This window comes from Sus scrofa, chromosome 15, assembly GCF_000003025.6.
Source record: "Sus scrofa isolate TJ Tabasco breed Duroc chromosome 15, Sscrofa11.1, whole genome shotgun sequence".
NCBI classification, from domain to species: domain Eukaryota; kingdom Metazoa; phylum Chordata; class Mammalia; order Artiodactyla; family Suidae; genus Sus; species Sus scrofa.
The window spans coordinates 120,027,828-120,046,438 of NC_010457.5; the positions used below are offsets into that span (position 1 = coordinate 120,027,828).

The 18,611-nt window shown below is 53.8% G+C and overlaps 1 protein-coding gene across 1 annotated transcript in view; it reads right to left on the reverse strand.

The window, feature by feature from the left end:
• Positions 1 to 18,611, reverse strand: part of TNS1 (tensin 1) — a 195,665-nt gene that overhangs the window by 79,695 nt on the left and 97,359 nt on the right. Inside the window, 10 exon segments of the mRNA XM_021075207.1 lie at positions 4,381 to 4,497; positions 5,914 to 5,979; positions 7,556 to 7,685; positions 8,237 to 8,312; positions 8,532 to 8,592; positions 8,990 to 9,102; positions 12,106 to 12,189; positions 14,235 to 14,299; positions 14,705 to 14,827; positions 15,912 to 15,962. Coding sequence (XP_020930866.1) covers positions 4,381 to 4,497; positions 5,914 to 5,979; positions 7,556 to 7,685; positions 8,237 to 8,312; positions 8,532 to 8,592; positions 8,990 to 9,102; positions 12,106 to 12,189; positions 14,235 to 14,299; positions 14,705 to 14,827; positions 15,912 to 15,962 — 886 coding nt within the window.

Genomic DNA, 18,611 nt, shown 5'->3' on the forward strand with positions numbered 1-18,611 from the left:
CACCTTCCCCTCCTTCTGGCTGAAGCACAGGGGAGCCAGAATGGTCTCAGGCTCCCAGAGCCATAACAGCCTCAGGCCACCACACAGAGGCACGCTCTCCCTGTTTCTGGCTCTGTTCCTGGGCCCGTCCTCTAGGGAAAGGGGCTGCCCCGTGGCACAGGGAGCAGCATGCTTTGTAAGGACAGGAGCGGAGAGCATCCTGAGTTAGGGGAGGAGCGTAAGCTGAGCTCCAGGGAGTGGGGACAGATGTAGAGCCCATACCTGGATTCCCACGCCAACCCACCTCGAGATGACCCCGGGTGGGATTGCTGACCTCCCACACGCAGTGTGGCCATTGGCGCAATGAGGGTGCGACAGGGCAAACTGAGGTCGTGAACGGAGGGTTCTACATGCATGTGGATATTGCCTCCCCCTTGGCAGGTCCCTCCCCTTCTCGAGCCCCAGGCATCCTCTCTGCATCCGAGTGAGATGGGCTCTGGGATCTGGGGGGGCCAACCTGCAGAGACCAGACACCCCCACACGTTTTCTTCCTTCAGTTTGCTGCTGAGATTGATAGGGGACATCCTGAGAGAGAGGACGAGCATGCTGAGGGCCCCGGGGCGCACGCCTGGAACTGGAAACCTGCACGGGGGTGGGGGCGGGGGGTTCAGAGGGTGGAGACGCAGGCAGCAAGGAAGGAGTTAAACACAGAGCAGTTTCGGACCCTGAGAGTTAAGTTGAGGTCACCTGGAGGGCTTCCCGGAGGAGCAGAAACTCTGACCCCAGCACTGACTGCCTCTCGCCACACGGAGGGCCGAGGTGGGGCCCAGGCCACAGAGGACCTCTGTCCCCAGGGGTTGGGCTTGGTGCCCCGTCCACCACTCTGAGTCACCCTGTGGACTCCAGAGGGACTGGCCTGACCCCTCCTATGCTCTCCCCTGATGGGCCTGAGATAGGAGAGGCAGGACCCTTTCAGAAATGGCCTCACGGCACCTTGGACACACCACCCTCTCTGTATTTTGAGAGGCCAGCCCCTCACCAGGGGCCGTCCTAAGCGAGCAGCACCCCTGTGTGTGTGGCAGGGGCGACATCCTGGGATGTGCCTCAGCTGTTCTCAGCACCGAAGCCCCGCTGAGCACCTGACACAGAGTCCTAAGCTCTGTGCAACACCGCGTGCAACCCCCTCGACCTGAGAGGCAGGCCCATACGGACTGGCTAGTGGTGAGAACTAGGGAGCAGACACTCATCCAAGCTCAGGGGGACCCAGGTATGACAGGCCCCAGGGGACGCTGGCCAGCCAAGGACCCTGTAGCAGTTGGCACTAGGGTTTCACACCCAGATGGGCTCTTTACTAGAGAAGTAATCTTGGCGGGTCACTGAGCCCCTCCCTGCCCCGGTTCCCCCATCCAGACATAATAATGCTGCCCACTGGCTGTGAGCATTAGACAAGATAGCAGCTCTCAAGCGCTTGGCACCGTGACCGGTGGGTGGCAAAACCTCCTCCCTTAGCCCTGCCAACAGACCCTTAAGACCCCAGACACGGTCACTACTGAAGCGGCAGAGACTCATGAGGAAACGTGACAGGTGGCCCCTCTGTAGCTTCTGCTCCCCAAAGGGAGTTCAAAGAGATTTGTTGACAGAACCCCCATGTTATAGCAGAGTAAACTGAGGCCCCAAGAGAATAGCATCTTGGCAGAGGATTTGAACCTGGGTAGTTTGGCTCCAGAGGCCACAGCCTTAACCACTGTACAGACTGTCTCTTATGAAAACTGCCACAGTAATCCAGTGACCTGAGTACTGTCACCATCCCATGTTTGAAGATGGGGAAATGAAGACCGCAGGAAGGAGAAGTCACTTGACCAAAAGGGCACACAGCTGCCGAGGGGACACAGGGGTGTGGACCAGGCAGCTGGGCTCTAAAGCACACATGCCCACCCTCTGCACTGCAGTGCCTTGGGCCAGCCGACCTCTGCTGGTCTGGGGCCTCCCCAGAGAGCAGGCACAGTCACCTTGGGCACCACATGCCACCCCCCCCAGGCCATCCCTCAGCCCTAGGACAGCTCCAGCCAATGGCCAAGCCCTTTTCCGGCCTCCAGGGTGAGCCATCTCCTGATGCTCCAGAGTCTCGGGGCTTAGGCGCCATTATTCTAGTTAGCAATGGGGAAACTGAGGCACAGTGAATTGCCGGCAACTAAGGAGATAAGACACAGGCTTCCTGCCTGCCTCTCTTGACCACTGAATTAGCCAGAGGAAAACACATTGACCTCTGGGCCCCAGCACCTAGAGTCTTCCAGAAGTGCCCCAGCCAGGAGAAGCAGGATGGGGACAGTGATCCCTGGGCCACCCTGGCTTGCTCTCCTGTCCCTGTTGGGGGGGGGGCAGTGATTTACAGCTTAGCCACAACAGGAGGCACACAGTAGGACAGGCGGGGTCTGCCCTGGTGGCCACCCCAGCCACAGGGCTCCAGTCCCAGGCCAGCCACCAGGAGAGGACAGTGGGCTGAGAGCTGCTATCCCAGTCTTCTCTTCCCACCCTCGGCCCAGGGCCAGCATCCTGGCCTCCAGACAGGAGCTCCTCTGTCCCTACAGAACGGGCTGACCTTTAACTGGCCAAAAGGTCCCACTGGTTCCGCCCCCGACCCAGCCCGGGGGGTGGGGAATGGGGGCAGGGGGGCGGGAGGGGAGTCCAGGGCCTCCCCCGCCCTCTTCTTCCTCCCCCTCCCTGCCTCTGGTACCAGTCTCCTGCCCCATGTGTCTGCCCTCTTCCTCCCTCCCTGCTGACGATGCCCCAAGCCCCATCCTTCCCGCAGCCCCTCCTTTCCCCTTAATTATTTCACCTTTTGTTTGCCTGGCGCTCTAGAGTTTACTAAATGTTTTTACATTTATCATCGCATTGAATCTACACCAGGGAGAGATGGAGAGACATTGAAAATGCCTTCCCATTGCCAAGTGTTCTTGTTAAAAATGCAAACATCCCCCAGACCGATGAACAATTAGGCTGGCAGCTGCTGCTACCTCGGGATTGATTCATTTCATCCTCTGCCTCCTCATCAGCTACCGGACACAAGGGATGTGGTTGGGCCGGGGGTGGGGGGGGTTCTTGGCGGGGGCAGCCTCGGCGCAGTAGGGAGGGCCCTGGTGGAGTGTCAGGGCCCCTGGAGGCGAGGAAGCATGGGAACTGGGTAGGTACAAGGACAAACGTCCAACATTGCAGAGCTACACAGCAACACGCTCTCATCAAACCCTAAATGCTAGCCCAACCACCCCCTCGTCCCACTGACTCTGAACCCCATCACGCATTCTGGTGTCTCCAAGGTCAGAGGGAGAAACTTTACATGATTAAAGGCCTAAAAGACTTTCAGGGTGGAGTCAATGACTCCCAAACCCTGGAGCCTTGGAGGCAGGAGGCAGGGTGAGGACATCTGGTCTACCTCACCCAGCTCTGCCACATGACCCAGAAGCTGGATGCTGATGTCCTTGAAAGGACAGAGCTTGGTCAAGGAGGTAAATCAAGAGATGCTTCCTTCTGGGGGGCGGTGGAGTCCTCAGTTAGCCCATCTGAAAGCTGACGGGGGGTGGACCAAAGATCCAAGGTCCTCCCAGCTCCCACATCCCATGGTCCTGGGACCACAACAGGGGAACAAGCCAGTAGCCAAACCCCAGAAAAGGCATCTCAAGAGTTCCTGAGCCCCAGACAAGCTCACTTGCAGAGGTCCCACCCTTGGTGCCATCACACATATTCAAATGAGCCATATAAATCAAAGAACTCATCTCTAACTCTCAAGAGTTGAACTGAGTTGTGGATGACCATCTGACATAATGTTAGGTTTTGTTGCTAAATTAAACATGTATTAATTTCAATTCTTCTGCTTTCTTTTCAAATTTTGGATCCTACTGGTTTGTTTCCAGCTCTCAAATATTTTCGTTGGCCGTTGATGAAAGCCTGTGGGCCCTAAATGCTATGTCTACATTCCTAGTGCTCTGACCCCAGAGAACTCAGGCAGCGTGCCTACAGAAACCCAACAACAGGGTTAAAAGAAATCTAACAAGTGCTGTGTTTGCAGCACGGGGGGGGGGGGGGTTATCTCATGCTCCATGCAAGGCCACCTCTACCAAGGAGCCCTCCCAGGTCACTCCAGCTCTCAAGAATCCCTCCCCTGCCAATTTCAGAGCACTCACTATGGGACTCATTCAGCACCACTGCTAGTTTAGTTGGGTGCTTTGGCTCAGCCTTCATTACCTAACACATGCATGTTTTATCTTCCCCCACTAAACTGTGAGCTCTCACAGGTACCTTGCACATCTGCCCTCCCCTCCCTTTGAGCCCAGTATGGTGTCATCACACACCAAGAGAGCTGATACCACGTGAGCAGAAGGGCTGGAAGCCACTGGTCCCACCTACCCTCCATGCCATCATCTCGATGCCCATTGAAGTTGTCATAGGAATCCCAGCGGATGAGGGGGTCAGAGGTGTTATAGTCCACAGACACACTTGGCCCGTTCTCCAGGTGTTCCATGCCTTTAAAAAAATGAGAAAGGCAGAGAGGGCAGTGAGGAGAAAGAAAAAACAGATCAGCAGCTGGAAAAACAGAGGAAGCCAACAAGCTCCCCAAGGATGCTCCCTAAGGGACTCTCATTTCTTAACCATGGCGGGGCAGGACCAGTGGCTTAAGTTGGATGGAGAATCAGGAGTCTGGTTTCTTGCATTTTTGAAAAGGCTCACACCAGGTCATGAGGGTAAGTCAGGACAGCGGCACTGAGGAATGAAGACCCTCTAGGAGAAAGCTGGGGGGCCCTCTGGTTGGGCGTCTGTCGCTTTCTCTTTGTCCCAGGGGCCCCTGGGGTAGTTCCAAGAATCCAGAGAGTTTGTCCTTGGAGTCAGGGGGAGAGGGGGAGAGGCTGGTGATGGGCTGCAGGGGGTCAGGGACAGCAGGCAAACCACAGCCTTGACATTGAAAAGACACAGGTCATCCCAGCCATCTCCCCATTTATCTATTTATTTATTTATTTTGTTATTTTATAGCCACACCTGCAGCATATGGAGGTTCCCAGGCTAGGTCTAATCAGAGCTGTAGTGGCCAACCTACGCCACAGCCACAGCATCGCAGGATCCGAGCCGCATCTGTGACCTACACCACAGCTCACAGCAACGCTGGATCCTTAACCCACTGAGCCACTGAGCGAGGCCAGGGATCGAACCTATGACCTCATGGATCCTAGTGGGGTTCGTTAACTGCTGAGCCACGAAGGGAACTCCCATCCGCCCCATTTAAGATGCTCTCCATTCCAGGCAGAAATCTGAGGAGAGAGGCAGAATCTCTCCTACACCTCCAGAGAAACCCAGGATGAAGATAGCACCAAAGCAAGCCAGCTTCTGGGGTGAGTTACCTACCTAACCCAGCAGTCCTTTCTTTAATCTACCCAGAGTTCCTCTGTCTGTAACCCAACTTCATCACTTCCCAAATAAGATGCAGAACAACTGGTCTCCACATATATATAAGCAGCCGCTTAAAGGCTATTATTAAATTGGCCTTCTCATCTTCAGGTTGAATCACCGTTCTCATAAACACTTATCATCCATCCAGCACCTCTGAGTGTCCCCCTGGCCACACCCTCCATCCACCATGGCTCTCAGTCTCTGAATATAATAGGATGATGACCTAATGGGACCAGAATAGTTCATCCAACCCAGCGCCTCTTTGTCTACTTTTTTATTTTTAAAAATAATCTTAGTCCAGAGATTATGTCACTGGTTCAAGTTTAGCTGGGGGTCCACTATGATACCCGGATCCTTGACTGCTGGCCAGCCTCCCAGTCACAGGTAACTTGGTAATTGTAGAGCAGATCAGTGGGAAAATGCTGGAGGTGGGGGTGAGGTGGACAAAGCAGGATGGAGGGAAGGGAGTGAATCAATGGATTCTGTCCTGGCTTTTACCTTGAATTTTCTCTGGTCCATAAGAAAATACGAATTCAACTTTGCCATATTCTGGAAATCGATCATCTGTAAGGGGAGAAGGAAAAACAAAAACAGGCCATCAATTCCCAAAAAGGACTTCACAAAAGCTTTCTTCTAGAAAAGGTTAAAGTAATATATGTATACATGGTTGATAATATAATAAATAATATGTAACTTTAAATCTCCTGCCCATCCTAGCCCAGTCCTACTTGTCTAGGTAACACTTCTTACCACGTCTATTTCTTGTTCTACTAGCAGTTACCTCTAAGACTCTAATAACAGCTGCAGTTTTTATGCCACTATTTCTAGATATATCAATTTTCAATAATCTTCACTGATTGCCCACTCTGAAGAGGAATAATTTGGATGACTTATAATAGCCCCACCTGCCTTCTTAAATCTGGTTTCTTCTTATTATTATTCCTCCGTTCTGATTATCTCTGAGACTTTAAATACTGTGGTTAAGCCTCTGTTTCTTGATCTGTCCATTTTCGATGGTGTTCTGACTCCCTCCGTGTAAGAGGAGGAAATTGTGCCCTTCCCTTCCCCCACCTCTCCCAACCCCACATTTATTTTGTCAGCTATTCTTTTATTTCCCTTGTTGAGACTGGTAAGATTTACATTCTGTTCTGCAATTCTCACAGCACCTTCTGTTTTTGCCCTCCTGGTTCCAGTACAGGGAAGACTCATCATAGAAACATCCTTCTCCTGCATGAGCCAGACTGCTCTGAGAGATCAGGCCCTCCTCCTCTGTGCCCCAGCCCCACTCTCTGATCTCTGCTTGAGCCTAATCTGGACACAGATCACCATGCACTGCTTGTAGGAAGGGAAGTTACAGCAGGGGCAGTGTCCGCTCCCTGGAGCACTCGTCATGCCGGGCATGTCTCCATCACTGTGAGCATCACTTCATAGTAACATGCTGGTGTCTCTTTATCCCACAAGACTGTGAGGTCCATGAGGGGAGGGCCTGACTTCTTTCTCTTTGTATTGCCAGGGTCTAGCACATGCATGGCACATACAGACATACAAGTGATGCTGGTGGGGTGGATGGATGGGTGGGTGGGTGGATGGATAGATGGATGGGTGGGTGGGTGGATGGGTGTGGGGTAGAAGGGTGGGGTGGATGGGTGGGTGGGTGGGGTGGGTGGGTGGATGGATGGATGGGGTGGATGGGGTGGGTGGGGTGGATGGGGTGGGGTGGAAGGTTGGATGGGTGGGTGGGTGGGTGGATGGGGTGGTGGTGGAAGGTTGGGATGGATGGGTGGGATGGGATGGGTGGGTGGGGTGGGTGGATGGGGTGTGTGGGTGGATGGATAGATGGATGGTGGTGGGTGTGTGTATGGATGGGTGGTGGATGGGTGTGTGGGTGGATGGATGGGGGGTGAGTGGATGGGTGGGTGGATAGATGGTTGTATAGATGTAGATATGCCCCAGGACTGAATGTGATATAGACAAAATCTTAAATGGATAGAGGAAAGAAGCAAAGAAAGACAGCTCCCTGACACCTCCCCTTCCCTGGGAAAATGGTTCACCCTTTACTGCTGCCACAAGCCCTCCATTATGTTCTTCTACTCTGTTGTATAATGATCCCTAGGTCTGCCTCTCTACTCAGCAAGCCCACCTTTGAAGGCATCATCAAGGTCCTCCTTCCCAAAGACAACCCCCAGGTCATGAATGGCACAGGTGTGGAACTGCACACGGAAGATGACATCTCGGGCTGGGCTCCGGAACTTCTTGTGGTAGCACTTCAGCTGGGTGGGAAAGAGAGCAGAGCCCATCAGGGGCCAAGGGCAGAAGTTAGGCCCAGGAAGCCTCTTTCTCAGCTCCATGGCTGGGCCCCAAACCCAGTGATCTCAGAGCTCTCTGAGGAAATTTCTAGAACAGCAGAGAGCTGGAAGTCAATCTTGCCCCGTGGGGACAAAACTATCCTCCCAAGAAGTTCCTGCACATGAGTCAGAATGGAAAAAGTAGGAGTGGATTTAAATTGCAAGAGGAAGGAGTGAAGTTGGAATTGAGGGAGTTCTTGTCACCAGCAGGAAGCCCGGAGGTAACAGGTCCCACAGGGACACACTTCCCTGGAGATGCTTCAGAGCAAGAGGCAAGCCCAGAGGAAGGCACGTCCAACTCCAAGGCAGGGGATGGACAAGGACCGTGGAGGCTGTAAGGGCTTGCAGGGCCCCTGAGGGCTGACAACCCCAAGACTGGTAGCCCACCAGGAATGACAATCTTATCCAGAGGCAGGAGGGGAGCAGGAAGAAATATCAAATGGCAGTGGGGGGCTTGAGACAGCGGAACAACTCACCAAGATGTCTCCTTTCAAGAGCAGCCCAGGCTCAATGGTGATGCAGATGCTGGTCTGGCTGTCTCCCTGGACGTTGCTGTGGGACAGAAGGGGGCAGAGGGAGAGGAGACTGCTGAGGGGGTTGGGCAGTGTGCTTTATCCCAGCTACCCCTCAGCCAGGGGGCTACTGGGAAGCTCACTGACCCAGCCCTCAGCCCTCTCCTAGAACTTTTCCCAGAAAAGGATCTAGATGGCCCCCTAACCCCTGCCACAGGTCCTCAGCCTCAGGCCTCTGGCATCCCTGTGGAATACCTACTAGATGCCAGACGTGTAGACAGGTTGCATAGCCTGGTAGATCCGGAGAAATGGCCGACACCCTGTAAGGGAGGGGTGGTGTTAGCTAAGTCAGCAGAAACAGTGGGACCAGGCAGGGGGAGGGAGAAATGAAGGAAGCAAGGACCAAACAGGAGGAGGAAAGGTGAGAAGGAGGAAACGGGAAGGGGAAATGGACGAAGAAAGACGAGATACTAACTTTTCATTTAAAAGGCATCTTGAGCTTACAAAAACACCTGCCCTGCCCGCAGGCATTGCCAGTATCAAACCCATTTTGCCAATGAATCAACTAGCGACTCAAAGATATAGGAAGTGGTACAGTTGGGACTCTAAGCCTAAGACTCTGCAGTTAGCCCGCATTTTTACCACCCAGGCCCACCTCCTAAGAGAAAGAGATGGAAGACAGGAGGGGGATGGAAGCCAGAGGGCTCGGGCAGGTACCTCCTTTAGACTCGAAGTTGGGGATGCCGTGCATGATCACGTGGTGCAGAAACAAGGGCTTGTTGTTCATTTTGATGGAGCCAGAGAGCAGGCCGCTGAAATAATGCACGTACCTGGAGCAAGAAAGGGGGCAGCTTCAGCCAGGAAGGCCTGTGCTGGAGCATAGCTATCCTGTTCTCTTTTCCCTGAGAACATTGCCCTAGGTCACCCTGCCTAGCTGCCTTCCCCCACCCCAACACAACCCCCAGGCCTCCTAGCAGCTGGGGTCTCTGGCCCAGTTCAGTCCTCCCTTGCTGGCCTGCTCCTAGCTAGAAGTGGAGTCAGGCTAAACCTCCCACTTGGGTTTCTCCAGCGCCCTCTGGTGGTCAATGTGAGCATCTCTCTCCTGCTTCACTCCCAGTGTCGAAATCTCCTGCTGGACCAAATTTCCTCCCACACATCCCTGACAGGCATCATTTAGCAGTTCCCTACTGCTCAAGGCAGGATGATTAACCATCAAATGGATCTGACACTTACACGGAGCCCAAACCAAGCTTACATTTGTACCCCAAGGCCCCAGTTCTGTCCCAACAGACCCACCAGCCACATGACAATCCAGCAAATAGTAAGAGCATAATAATTTTAGTCCCTCACTTTTTTTATATCACCCCGGAGTGTACAAAGTTCCTCTATATCATTTCCTTCGATACTGGAGGATATCTAACTTCCGCTAAATATTCTTATCTCTAGCTTCAATATCCCCCACGTCTCTTAACAAAGATCTTGCTGAAAGAATGGACAGAGTAAGCCATCCCCACTCCTTCTAGAAGAGAGGGAAAATTAGGTTCCAGAAAGGGTCATTAGCCTCCCAAAGAGACACAGCAAGAACACACACAGATGGGAGGGGAACAGGTGGGGGGAAGGGAAGCAGTTTGACTCCAAAGTATCCACCAGATGAAAGGGTCAATCATTTTGGTCAGTACTTCTTCCTTTTCCGACTGACCAGACGATGCCAAGATGGGTCAGCTGGACCAGTTAGAATGAATTCTAAGGCTCTCCGGCAGCCAACGAGGGCTCTTTGAGGCAAGTGAGACCAGAACCCACAGGACCATGACAATGGTCCCATCCTGTCTCTTGGCTCCTGGGCCCACCTCCAAGCCTATGGGCTTCTGTCCCTGGGCTGGGGTGGGGCCACCTCGGACTACCCCAGCAAGATAATCTGATGGGCAGCACCAGCTCCTATTCAGAACTCTGCCCAGCCCCCAGCCCCATTGCTCAAACCGGAAACCTGGAATGGCGGTTCCTATCAGATCTTCTGATCGTGCCAACAGGATGTGTCTGTGTGCTGGGGACAATGAGCCAGGGGGTGGGGTGACAATGAACGGGGGAGCTGCAGGCAAAGCCCCCCCACCCCGCCCTCCTCTCCTCCAGCTGTTCTATTCCCTGCAAACGACACTGACAAGAAGGCAGGAAAGTGGTAAGGAATGCCACTTCCCCAACAGTTAACGCTTCCACATTTGGGCACAGACAGAATCACCCACTCATGCGCAGATGCGCTTGCAGATATGAGCCTCAAAGCAGATACAGATAATGTAAACACACACACACACACACACAAGGATCGCATGCCATGTAGGCACACACTGAGGGCAGTGGGATCCCTGAACAATCCCATTCTTGAGAGGTAACACTAGTCCTCATTCTCCGGGCTTTTTAGCTTCAGGGATGTGACTGCTCTGCCCACTCTCTGCAACCCACATCGTGCCATCAGAGCATCATGCTCCTCTTTTTGAATCTCTTACCCTTCAAGGTCAAGGGCCAGACTCATGACCAAGGCCACCAGCCCTATGCAGCAAGCCAGGGTCTTGGGCAATAGTTCTTTCCTCCCTGAGGTCTTTTCCCAGGGAAGACTCTCACTGATCCCCAGCCGCTGTGTCTGAGGGCTTAGCTAGAATTTTCTGCACATAAAGACATCCCATTTCTGATCTCTGAACCAGGGGCTGCAGGTCCCAGAGCTTTCCAGCCTCTCCATGCTGGGGGGTCCCTGCCCTGTGCCACTTGTAAGGTGCTGGATGCCTGAGGACTCACTCGCTTCTGCTCGGGCTTCCTGCTGCAATGGCAGAAACAGCCTCCAATGGGACCGGCACAATTTTAGCCAGACAAGCAAGGTGGGGGTGATGAGGCATGACCTGGGGACCCCCAGCATGGAGAGGCTGGAAGGCTACAGGATCTGCAGCTCAGGGGTCCTGCCTGCCCAGCCAGTGTGCTGAGGGGCTAAAAAAGTCAATGAGACATTGGGGCCTTTATACCTGCTGTTCCCTCTTCCTGGACCCTCTACCCAAGACCCTCACCCAGTTGCTTCCTTCCCCCTTCTCAAACCTCGCCTCATGGGTCACCTTCTCAGAGAGGTCAATCCATGGGAATCAGCCCCTCACAGCCACCCCTGTCATTCTCTAGCTCAGCATGTTCTGTTCTGGCTTTTTCTCCATCAAAGTACTTCTCACTGTGTGAAATGACCTTCTGGGCTTATTTACTGTCTGATGTCCATCTTTCTCAATAGAACATCAGCTCTCCAAGGGCAAAAGACTTTGTCCTGTCCAGCTAGATACCTCCAGCACTTGGAACGAACTAGAGGACCTAAAATTTGTCAAATGAATGAGGGAGTCCACCCCTGCCCTGCTTTCTGCCTCAAAAAAGCCCTTTCTACAATTTTCAAGTTCTCGCAGCAGAAGGTGATCCTTATCATGAGTGTCTGTGGCCTCCTTGGGGCAGGAGCAGTGACATCAGCCACCGGGGGACCCATCCAAACACAGAAGCAACCCTGCTGCCAGGATGGCACCACCTTCTTATACAAGCTGCCTTCCTGCACCCAGACCAACGCCATCCCCACCAATGGCCCCGCTGCCCTCTGGCACCAGCCTCCGCAGCAGTGCCTGCTGTGGGCACACACAGCTGTCCATGAGCTCCACCGTGTCCCTGAGCTCACACCCCTCCAGGCTGGCATCTGAATGGGCATGCTTGGTACACCCCCACCTGGCATGCTGTTCCATCCCCCATGGGTACACGAGGCTAGTACCCATGTACAGCGAGCCCACACTGTACACATATGTGCTGGGCCCAGAGCCCTGGAACCCCACCTTCTCTGGGACGGCTGGCCAATGGGTACAATCTTATCCTCATAGAACCGCTTCATGGCAAACCGGTCCAGGGCCTGGTCAGCACTGCAGGGAAAGACAGGTGGTCAGAGAGGCCAACTTTCACATCCAAGGGCTCCTTGCTCCCCAAGCCCTGCTCCCTAGACCTGCGGGGCCCTCCAGCCATCCTGCCCGGAGAAGCCTTCAGGAAAGGACTGCATCTCTCCCTCCAGTGCGCTGCAGTTCTCCACAGGGGGGGCCGTGGAGCCCGGCGGCCTGGGAGCTCATCTCAAGTCTACCAGTTACTAAGACTGCATCCTGGAGCAGGTTATTTATTTATCCTTCCTGAATCTGACTTTCCTTTCCTGTCCAATGATGCCATAACGGGGCCTTCCTCGAAGGTTGTCGTGGCAACGGAATGAGATAACATCTATGAAGAGCTTGCCAAACGTGGGCGCACAGTAGGTGCACAGGAAATGCTCACCATTGAGCAAAGATGAAGCTGGGTCAAGTTTCTTTTTTTGGCTTTTTAAGGCCGCACCCACGGCATATGAAAGTTCCCATGGTAGGGGTCAAATAGGAGCTGCAGCTGCCCATGCAGGATCCCAGCCACATCTGCGACCTACACCGCAGCTCACAGCAACACTGGATCCCCGACCCACTGAGGGAGGTTAGGGATTGAACCTGCATCCTCATGGATACTAGTCGGATTTGTTTCTGCTGAGCCACAAAAAGAATTCATGGGCCGAGTTTCTTAAAGCCATAAAACTACTGTCCTATTGGCAAGCTCATCATAGAACAGTCTACCCATCCTCAAAGAGCTCACTTTCAAATGAAGAGACAGATCACGTAGCTCCTCCATCCCTGACTCCTCAGTAACGTCCCATCCCTCTTAAAATAAACCCCAAAGTCCTCACCAAGGGCTTTGAGGCCCCTGGGCTCAGGCCCCTCTCCGCTTCACTTCCTACTTCCTCGTCCCCTCACTCAGCTCCAAACATTCCACTGTTGGCCTTTGTCCTCCCTTCGTCTCTGCCTGGAAGGTCCCCTGCCATCGCCACCCCCAGACTGTGTGACTTAGTCCTTCCCACCCTCCTGCTGCCTCATTCCAGTCTCTGCTCAAACATCACCTCTTCCAAAGGCCTCCCCTGCCACCATCCTGCTCACCTTTCTGTTATTCCAAGTCCTTGTCACCTGCTCTCACTGATGGGTTTGTTTGCTTATTTAATATTCCCGAGGGCAGTGGCCTGGCCCGGGCCGCTGCTCCATTCCCAGCACATAGGCCTATACAGTGGCTGCTCCATAACCACTGTCCAGTGACTAAAGGGATGGACAGATTCCTCTACCTCTCTGCAAAACCGAATCAGAATGGGACTCCTCCACTGGCTGTTTCCTATTCTAGCTGCAAAACACCTAAGTGGGGGAGTTTCTGCTGTGGTTCAGCAGGTTAAGAATCCAACTAGTATCCATGAGGGTTTGGGTTTTATCCCTGGCCTCACTCAGTGGGTTAAGGATCCAGCGTTGGCATGAGCTGCGATTCAGACGAGGCTTGGATCTGGCGTTGCTGTGGCTGTGGTGCAGGCTGGCAGCTAGGGCTCCGATTCAACCCCTAGCCTGGGAACTTCCAAATATTGCAGATGCGGCCCTAAATTAAAACGAACAAACAAACGAAAAGCACCTAAGTGGGAAGAGAGCTCTGCTGATCGGAGGCAGGGCATGGATGGGAAAACTTCTAGACGGTTCTGCTGGACCTAGATATGATCCAACACTTCTCTGTGACTCCCCCACTGCTCTCTCAGGAAACCAGAAGCCATTATGGCAAAGGAAAGTGGCCCCAAGAAGCTGGCTGGCTAGGCTGTCTGTGGACGGGCCTGCCTCCCCAGCTGCTCCCCACCCCGACCCCCGCGAGGCCCCAGACAGCAGGATGGTCTCTCCTGACCCTGCCCTCTGTCCAAGGGCCCCTGCCCCAGAGCTCTGGGCAAGCACCTTCCCCTTTCCAGGGGCCCCCACCCCATCCTCGCACCTCTCACCCCTCTGTCTTTATCCCCCAGCCCCAAGGAAGGGAGAGGCCCTGGATGGGGTGGAAGGGGTCCTGCTGCCATACTCGGAGAATGGGAGGCTCGCACCCCTCTTACCTGGCAGAAATGTTGCTGTAGTGCATGTAAGCCGCGATCACAACACCTATCCTGCCTCGGTTTCCCTGAAAAAGCCCCCAAACATAAAGGCCTTTACTTCTAAGGCTGGCGCTCCTGCCCCAGAGCCCCATCAGAACTCTGAAGAAAAGGGGAGCAGGGGCTGCAGAGCAGGGTGATTCTCAGAGAAGAAACACAGCTGACCATCCACCACCCTTCGGGGACCCACAAGCTGGTACCCACCCACCCACCCACCCCCACACTCCCTGGGGAAGATTCTTGACAGAATCTGCTATTTCCCAGAAGGAGAATACACACACACACACACACACACACACACAAACTTGCACACTTGCCCCATCCAATGATACGGGCAGGGACACACACGCATTCAAGGACATATTCATGCATGGGCATACACACACACACACAGACACACACCCCCATGCACCCTGCAGCCCCCCCTCTCTGACCTTGTTGTGTAGGACGACAACATTGTGGGGGTCTGCGTTGAGCCAAGTGTCCATGGCCTTGCAGACACTGCAGATCTTCTCCAGGGCTGGGGTGTGGAGGTCAGGCCAGCCGAATTCCAGTACCTGCGCCCCAAGCCTTGAGTGAGAAGTGGTAGGAGCCCCGAGAGTCAAGGGCGAGGTGGGGGAGCCGGGGCGGGGGGAGCAGCACACAGGTCATGTGCCAGTACAGGGGCCGTGGCCACCAGCACCAGCAGGGCCTCACTTCCTGCCCTGCCCATCAACCCAGCTGGGCGGCAAGGGTGTTGCGGCAAAAGCCACTGGTCCAGGACTAGAGACCCTCGGCTCTGATACAGGTTCTCCGTGGGGCCTCAGGTCAGCCCTAGTTTCTCCTATGTACGTAAAGCAAAGGCTCCCCACCATCTCCCCGTCCCTTCCATGTGACTTTGACCTTAAAATTTGCTGGGAGCCCTCAGCATTGCGCCCAAGCTGTCCTCCCACAGATAAACTGGCCTGGCTCAGGGAGGAAGGAGGAAAAGGGGAGGAAAGGCTGGCCACAGCTTTTTTCCAAGCCCTGGACACACAAAAGTTTCCAGGCCAACTGGGCAGGGGCCTGAAGGCAAAAGACTGCAAGTCTGAATAGCAATCCTTGGGCGGTTTCAAAGTTAACTCACAGAACTTTAAAGCAAAAGAAAATTAATGATCGGAAGAGCCCAGAGAGCACATCTAATCCAGTCCATCCACTCTCAGAGGTGCGAACAGAGGCCCAGAGAGTCTGTCTCCTGCCCAAGGTCACACAGCGAATCCAGGGGCCAGAGCAGACGTCCATGCAAAGCCTGCACACAGCGCATGGAACAGCACGTGGAAGAAAGCTGGCTATAGGTAGGTCTGCGCTGGCAAGTCGTGGCCAGTTTCAATCCAGACTACTTTTCAATAAGACTAAACATCTCACAGCTCCAGCTGCACCCCAGAGACCCTGCGCACCCACCGGAGGCAGACCTGGGGGGAAATCTCTGCACTGAGCTTTGCTTTCTGTCATTTGAACTACAGAAACAACAAATGTATTCTTTCCACTTTCCCAAGTAGAAGATGGCACTGTAACTTCGAAGGGGCCTTGCAAACCATCACAGCGCTCACCCCCGATTCTAATGCGGGAACCTCGGCGTCAGCGAGCGCACCTGTCCCCTCCCCCACACAGCCATGGGCTCACCTTGGCATGGAGCCTCGTGATGTCAGGTCTCCGCTCAGAGAGGTTGAAAAGCTGAAGGAGGAAAAGGAAGACATTGTGAGAAGACAAGCCCTCTCCCTTTCTCTGTCCCCTCCACCCTCCGCTGGAAATTCTACCCATACTCGAGCAACCATGGGGTCCCATCAGATACGCACTGACCGACAGGAACACGGGTTCTCAGAATAAGGATGGAGAGAGAAGTATGTAGACAGTCCGCTCTGGCAGAGCGGACATCCTGAACTGAAGATGAGAAGAGGACAGAACCCATCTCAGGTCCCACGTGCCACCCCCAGGTGGGCGTCTCTCCACACGGAATGGGAATCCAGTGGAGTCAAACCATAAGCATGTGGTCCTGCTTATTGCCTCTAGAAGCTCAGCCCCATTTCGATTTAGAAGCTCACCCCCGCTCCCTGAAGATGCAACTGCTCTGTGGTCAGACGCTCTCCCTCAGAGGGTGCAAAGCATGCTGGGTAGGACCTCTCAGACCCTTGACCCTCCTCTCTCAGCAGATGCCCCCCCCGCCCCCCGACACCTGATCACATGCCGCAGGAAACCCCCAATCTCTGCATAACTCCCCACATCTACCTCGTGGCCTGGGAAACTCAAAGACGCTTATGATGTCTCCTGGGGAGAGAAGAGGACCACAGGGTCTGGAATGGGCAGGAGGAGGGAGGGAGGCACGGCAGAGACCCAGGGAATCCTGTCCTCCTGAAATCGGAAGCTATCAAGATCCTGCCAGACGGCTTCCGGTCCACCGTCAAGCCCGGTAAAGGAACGCACTTAACAACGTTGCCGTTAGCAACAATGCCATTAACAACGGCTACTACTTGAGAGTCCACAGCCTGCCAGGCTGCACAAAGGACTTTACATCTACCAGCTGCCTTCACTCTCTCCCCAGCCGCAGAGGTGGGGAGTGTGACTAGACCCATTTTACAGATGGAGATCCTAAGGCTCAGTGAGGCTAAGTGCCAAGAGCAGATAGCTGATAAGAGCGGAACCAGCATTCCAACCCAGAAACTGCTGATGTTTAAAGCCAGACACTTGGAGTTCCCGTCGTGGCGCAGTGGTTAACGAATCCAACTAGGAACCATGAGATTGCAGGTTCGATCCCTGGCCTTGCTCAGTGGGTTAAGGATCCGGCGTTGCCTTGAGTTGTGGTGTAGGTTGCAGACACGGCTTGGATCCTGCGTTGCTGTGGCTCTGGCGTAGGCCGGTGGCTATAGCTCCAATTCGACCCCTAGCCTGGGAACCTCCATATGGTGCAGAAGTGGCCCAAGAAATGGCAAAAAGACAAAAAAATAAATAAATAAATAAATAAAATAATTAAAAAATGAATAAAGCCAGACTCTTAACAATGCCCAATGTAGCTGACAGATGGGCCTTGGAGGAGGGCTGAATAGTGTCCCACAAAAATCCACGTCCACCCGGAACTTCAGAATGTGACCTTATTTGGAAATAGGTCCTTTGCTGATGTAAGTAGTCAAGGATCTGGTGATGAGATCATCCTGGATTGAGGGTGGGCCCCAAATCCAATGGCTGGTATCCTTATAAGAAGAGAAGCGGACACACAGACACAGGAAAGGAGGAAGGTCATGTGATGACAGAGGCAGAGCCTGGAGCAAGGCCACACAAGCCGAGGGGCCACCAGAAGGTGGGAAGAGGCAAGGCCAGAGGCTCCCCTGTGGGACTCAGAGAGAGCAGGGCCCTGCTGACACCTCGATTTGGACCTTGAGCTTCCAGAACTGTGAGAAGATAAATTTTGTTGTTTTAAGCCATCTAACTTGTGGTCCTTAGTTACAGCAGCCCTAGGGACCTAATGCAGCCGCCACACCCGGCCTCTGCTCAGCCATCCCGGGGCAGCCCTTCATGGTAGCACACCTAGTCCGTGGTCCAGCCCACACACACCTCCCTGTAAAGTGGCCCTGAGCCCTCCTCTGGGACCAAGATAGGTCCAATCCCCCAGGCCAGGTTCTCTGACATTAGAGGCCACAGGGACCACCTCCTCCACCTGGATCAGGTGAGTCTCCTGAGCCAGGTACAACCCAGGTGTCAGCAGCACAAGGTCCCTCAAGATGTACTCTGCCACACTCTGCCTGAGACTTCTCAGAGATGCTGACAGGGTGACATGTCTGCCACTTCCTGACACTGTGACCCTGGGCCAATACCCTGCCTCTCTGGGCTCTCACAGAACAGCTTCTAGAGCTGTTGTGATGTGAAAGATGTGGAAAGGGGTTAGAACAGGGGCTGGCTCGTCACAAGCACTCAACAACGTGAGATTTTATTGTTATTCTCTCCTCCTGGTCAGCATACACATGTACACACACACACACACCCCCCACATGAACACACACACACACATCCTACAAGTACACACAAACACACATCCCACATGTACACACACACACACACACACCCCACATGAACACACATACACACACATCCCACAAGTACACACAAACACGCATCCCACAAGTACACACACACACCCACACCCCACATGCACACACACATCCCACATGAATACACACATACATATCCCACATGTTCATGCACACACACATCCTACATGTGCATGTGCGCACATGCACACACACATCTCACATGCAAACACACACATCCCACAAGTACACACACACATGCAACCCATATGTACACATACGCACACACATCCCACACGTGCAT